At 41.0% G+C, this 5,355-nt stretch overlaps 2 protein-coding genes across 3 annotated transcripts; one reads left to right on the top strand and one right to left on the bottom strand.

Annotated features, from left to right (window-relative positions):
* Positions 1 to 274: 274 nt before the first annotated feature.
* Positions 275 to 1,614, bottom strand: LOC149986202 (uncharacterized). Its single transcript, XM_090247946.1, has 2 exons — positions 1,474 to 1,614; positions 275 to 1,100 (listed from the first exon to the last, which is right to left on the bottom strand). Exons 1-2 carry the CDS (start codon positions 1,511 to 1,513, stop codon positions 757 to 759), a joined length of 384 nt encoding a protein of 127 aa, XP_090104072.1. The 5' UTR covers positions 1,514 to 1,614; the 3' UTR covers positions 275 to 756.
* Positions 1,455 to 3,246, top strand: LOC112277764 (peroxidase 71). 2 transcript variants are annotated; one of them, XM_024510465.3, is made up of 3 exons: positions 1,455 to 1,685; positions 1,866 to 2,045; positions 2,247 to 3,246. In XM_024510465.3, the coding sequence occupies exons 1-3, from the start codon at positions 1,455 to 1,457 to the stop codon at positions 2,799 to 2,801; spliced, it is 966 nt and encodes a 321-aa protein (XP_024366233.1). In that variant the 3' UTR covers positions 2,802 to 3,246. The 2 variants fall into 2 exon arrangements, with proteins under 2 accessions (XP_024366233.1, XP_024366232.1); XM_024510464.3 differs by having other exon boundaries at positions 1,455 to 2,045.
* Positions 3,247 to 5,355: the final 2,109 nt, after the last annotated feature.

The following is a 5,355-nucleotide window of genomic DNA, read 5'->3' as shown; positions in this document are numbered from 1 at the left end:
TGAAATAATCCTCAAGTGCATATCACATCCATCCCTTCTTGAAATCAAAAGCCTCAATATAAACACACAAATGTTCCGTAGTAATGTTTTTCTGGTACAGCTATCAGGGTTGATTACCTCACGTGCATTATAAAATATATGCAAATATCCTTGTAAGCTCAAAAACTTCAAACTCCATTTCACTACAACACGCGCATGTTTTGACCAGGACACATACACGCCACCTGGTAACGCTACTTTCATGAATTTCCATACGTATCTCACGTGCATGATAGAATCGAATCGAGGAATAGAATAACTGAACTCAACTGCTGGGGGAAATCCACCGCACTCATAAAGTGCAACAAAGTGAACGTCATGCTCAACAAAGCACGATGGGATCCATGCGGGAAGCACCACGGATTACATCAACAAAGTTTCCCGGAAACATCACGCTTCCCCACCCCTGCTTCACAGGATCTATCTCAACCGTATTTGAATGAACTTGGGGAATTGGAAACACACTACAAAGAATAGAAGCAACCTTCAAAAAATAATACCCACAAATATGAACAGACAATTCGGCCGCCAAGGATGACGGGTACCGGTTGGTGAGTCAACAGTTGCCAGCTGCACGGAGACCGAATCACTGCTCACTTCCAGGGGCGGATGTTGCAAGGTCACCCAACTCCAATACCAGGCTCGATCACTCATCCATGGTGACCGGTCCCGCCATATTGCCCAAGTCCAGCTGCTGTTGTCAACTGTTTCGTTTCGCTAGAGCCTCCATCTTGCGTGGGTTAGATTTGTAAGCATGTGCGCTGATGTTGTGCTGGCGACCGGCTCTCTCCGTCCCACGGTCAATACTGTCCCCTCTTCAGACTTGAGCCCACTCCGAAAAGTCTTGGAACGCCACGAGGGGTTTCTGTGGTCCGTACACGTTCGACGGCCCGTACTGTTCTCGACGTCAACTCGGATATAGGACACTCCCAGTCTTCCTCGTGTCGTTGCGGTCTTGTGCAGTGCCACTCGTATCCGGACGCGCAAAGCTTCATCAGCCAAGGCGACTCTCATCTTCTTTCCCTGCATCTTCGTACTCAAACTTGCGACTTGCCCAGTTCCTGAACACCACATACAAATACGTTTCAGAGGCAGTGCCAGTCTCACCACAACTCGCGCTGCTCCCAATCGATCGACCTCGACCTCGACCTCGACCTGCATCTGGATCAGCGGTCTTGTATCCATTCGTCTACTGATCATCCGCGATTCCTGGCGCTTTTGCAGGACGCTGAACCACGTCCATATTGGATGAGATCCAAGTGCGACGCAGAGCGCCCACCCAAATCCAGTTTCGAGCTCCGGCGCGTCCCACTCCAAGACTAGCGCCTCGTAACCACAAATATATTTCAGGTGCAGGTGCTACAGATATTTCCACCACCTACTAGCACATCGGTGAACCGAATCTTACCAGTACGATGGGGAGGTGGCCCTCACCGGCGTTACTGGCGATCTTCGTAACCATCGCCCTTGCCATGAATTCAATCACCCCGGCTGCCGCTCACACTGGACTCAAGGTAGGGTTCTATCGTCACAGCTGTCCCCAAGTGGAGGCCATCGTCTACAACTCTATGGCTCAATCCACCAAGGCCGACGACACCGTTGCACCTGGAATCCTTCGGATGGCGTTCCACGATTGCTTCGTCCGGGTACGTGATCGTCTTGATTTGCAGCACCCCAGCCAGCTGGATCGAGTCGCAGAGCTTGCGCTGAGAAGTACCTGGATTTCAAATTCAGTTTTCCCGAGTTGTCTGCTTCTGCTTCAGATGCTTCACACTGTAACCGCAACATCTCCTCACAGGATTGTTCCGTCTCTGTGGTTTCTTCAGGGCTGCGACGCTTCCGTTCTGCTAGAAGGACCCAATACAGAGCGAAGAGCTAGAACCAACACGGGACTCCATGGCTTTGACGCCATCGACGCCGCAAAAAGAGCTGTGGAGAACGCTTGCCCGGGCGTAGTCTCAGCCGCCGATGTGTTGCAGTTCGCCGCCCGTGACGCAGTTGTACTGGTGAGCAAGCATCCCATAACGCAAACCTGGTAGTGTCTGTGGATGAAGGTTGGATGTCTGCCTGGTTGATCGTTCCCGACTTCACCCGATCGCGCATCGAATGAGCGATTCAGAAGCGCATCCGATCCCGCATTGAACCTGTGGGGTCGAGTATCAGGCTCCCGTTTCTGACATGTGGATTGCACCTGCGTGGTTGTCCAGGCTGGAGGTTACGGGTGGCATGTGCCCGCTGGGCGTCGAGACGGAACGGTTTCCATCATGGAAGAAGCACTGAACCTGCCCGCCCCGAGCATGACCGTGTCCCAACTCATAGATGTGTTCGGGCGGAAGGGCTTGAGCCCCTCCCAAATGGTAGTCCTATCAGGTGCCCACACCATCGGAAAAGCCCCGTGCGTCACATTCGACGACCGCGTTCAGACAACCCCGGTGGACCCAACTCTGGCTCCCAGCTTCGCCACGTTCTTGAAGGGGCAGTGCCCGTATGCAGCAATCCAATCCACCAGCGTGGACATGGATTCCACCGCGCACACATTCGACAGCCAGTACTTCAAGGACATCATCGCCGGGAGAGGCCTGCTCACCTCGGACCAGAGCCTGTTGTACGACTCCCGCACCAGCGGGGGTGTGTACGCCAACAACGGCGCGGCATTCTACCGCAACTTCGCCAAGGCGATGGTGAAGATGAGCCAGATTGAGGTGCTCACAGGTTTGGACGGCGAAATTCGGCGACAGTTTGACCAGGTGAACAGCCACTAGAAAGGAAAGGGGGCCCAGGAAACAAGGCCGCCCAGATATGGAGAGCATCCGTGTATCATAGAGTAGATTAGGACGAGTTCATTGCACATGGTGAGCGTCAACTGCCACGTGCTCATTCTTTCCGGTGCACAGCATCGGCATGCTTTGCGTTGCTTGTCGTAAGCAATTTACCGCACATCCCTGCGCGGCGTCAATCTCTGAATCACTCTTCGTCCTCTGAATTGGGCCAACCATGACAAGGTTATGAGCAGCAAAGCGCATGGATGTACTGCCCTTCACAAGTGTGATGAACACAAACAAACGTGGAGCAGTTGTTGTCGTGGCCGGTTTCGAAGTGGGATTCATGGATAGCAGCTTTGTGAAATCTCGAGGTATCGTTTTTATTTGCAGAGTGAGCATGAATAAACTTGATCTCCGATAACCAGGTCGAGACTGACCTGCTGTTTCACATGCTGGATCTTCCAGAATGAGCATATAGTTGGGTTGTGTCGCCAGGATAAGAAATGTAAATGTGTTTTGCTGGATCTTTTAGAATCAACATTTAGCTAGGCATTGTGGCTTGGATTAAAAATGTAAATGTGTGTTGAATATTCCATCAACAGACTCAGTGAAAGCAATTCAAATACTTCTAGATATTAGTGTATTGTGGTAACCCACTTCATTGTTTAGAATTATTGGTAGTAGTGGCTTGGCTTTTTGTTGATCAAACGCCTATATAACTTTCTTCGAACAAAACATTTGTAACACTTTTAGGAATCATTTCCACTTTTAATAATATCACAAAATATGGAGAGTTTCATTTAAGATTGTGATATCAAACATGTTATAGTTTGCCTTTTATATGGAGAAAAACATGTCTTTTTTGAAGGTCTTCATCTCTTTCACATTATTGGTTGTGACAATCTCAATGTTTTGTCCACTAAATCAAAAAATGATACTTCTTAAATTGAATTTGTTGATTGTTGATGCTTTGTCTTCTTAATAGTTTAAAAAAAACTTTAATTAAGTGTAGAAGATAAAATGCAATCTTTATTCAACATCAATTTTTTTATAATATAAAATGACTTAATTCTTTGCCTTGGTTTTGATCAATATTATTGATAAAAAGCCTTGAATTTTTTATTACATTTACAAGCTTTTTGATAGATTCTATTTGTGTTCATCAATATTATATTCTTATTAATAAATTAAATATTGTAACCTAAGTTGGCACTACCTCTAATTTAAAACTTCTTTAATTTTTTTTTTTTATTATTATCCAATTCTATAAAAAGAAGCAATATTTGTCTTCTTTCCAAAATATTCACTATCTTATATGATTCTATATAAGATTTGTGGAACATACAATGAATCTTCAAACTCTAATAAATATAATTGATATGCAAATAGATTAATTTGATTATAAATAATAAATGGTTCAAATTTATATTAATCCAACTTATTATAATTGCAATTAATTCTTATATTATGACAAAATAATCATAGCTTTTTGTAAACATAAAATTAAGATTATTTCTTATAATAGGCATTTATATTGGTCTTTTTTGTTTGTGAGCTTCCTTTAGTTATGTGTTTATTGTTTCATATAGATGTGATAGATAATTTGCCAAATCTTTTGCCGCATAATTATTAATTTTTAAAAATTTAAAAATATTATCATGAATGATAACCATAATATATATAGAAAGGTATTTATTTAATGAAACATGTATCATATTATTATAAAAAAATTCTACCAATGGTAAAAAATTGTCCAATCATCTTAATGATAGTTGATAGTATATTGCAAATATTACTTCAAAAACTTAATTCATTTTTTTGTGTGTCAATCAATTTGAAGAAGAAAATCTAAAAATAATTTTATATCTACTTTCAATATCTTGAAAAGAATTTTTTAAAATCTTAACATAATTTGGATCCTTCTATTAAATATAATATTTTTGTGTAATTTACAATAATGCTAAATATTGTAAAAAATATATTTACCTATTTTTTATTTGTAATAGATTTTTTATATGATACAAAATATGCCAATATAGAAAAATAATCCACTATTAGGAATATAGAGTCATATGTACTTGATATTCAAAGATTTGTGATAAAATCCATAAAAATAAAAGACTTTGCTTGTTTTGGTATAGATAATAGTTATAGAAGTTTATAAGATCAATAACAGGGATTTTTTTATCTTAAAAAAATATTACATAATTGTAAAAATTATTTGATTTCTTTTGCTATTTGATGCTATGAAAAATTCCTTGAGATTAATTCTAAGGTCTTTTTATATCTAGAATATCTTACAGTTGAAAAATTGTAATGAACTTAAAGTGTTCGTAATTATATTTTATTTTTTAGAACATATAATTTTCTTTTAAAATAGAGTAGATTATTCTTGAATTCAAACTTGGAAGTAGCTTGAGATTTTAAACAATTATTCTTAATATCACAAACAAAAAAATTAGAAGACATATTTGACTAAATTTATTCAAAAAAAGTTAAACTAGTAACTAGTGTTGATTTCATTGTTTGAAGATATAATTGCTTTGGCTTTAAG

This window comes from Physcomitrium patens, chromosome 26, assembly GCF_059467195.1.
Source record: "Physcomitrium patens ecotype Gransden chromosome 26, ASM5946719v1, whole genome shotgun sequence".
In the NCBI taxonomy this organism is placed as follows: domain Eukaryota; kingdom Viridiplantae; phylum Streptophyta; class Bryopsida; order Funariales; family Funariaceae; genus Physcomitrium; species Physcomitrium patens.
Note: the sequence above shows the minus strand (reverse complement) of the source record. Positions and strands in the feature narration are given on the sequence as shown.

Excerpts from the sequence above, each read along its gene's own strand:
- LOC112277764 (XM_024510464.3), top strand. The coding sequence starts at position 1,455 with ATGGGGAGGTGGCCCTCACCGGCGTTACTGGCGATCTTCGTAACCATC. Across the intron at positions 2,046-2,246 it reads CCCGTGACGCAGTTGTACTG|GCTGGAGGTTACGGGTGGCA; the intron begins GTGAGCAAGCAT and ends GTGGTTGTCCAG.
- LOC149986202 (XM_090247946.1), bottom strand. The coding sequence starts at position 1,513 with ATGGCAAGGGCGATGGTTACGAAGATCGCCAGTAACGCCG. Across the intron at positions 1,101-1,473 it reads GAAGATCGCCAGTAACGCCG|GAACTGGGCAAGTCGCAAGT; the intron begins GTGAGGGCCACC and ends TGTGGTGTTCAG.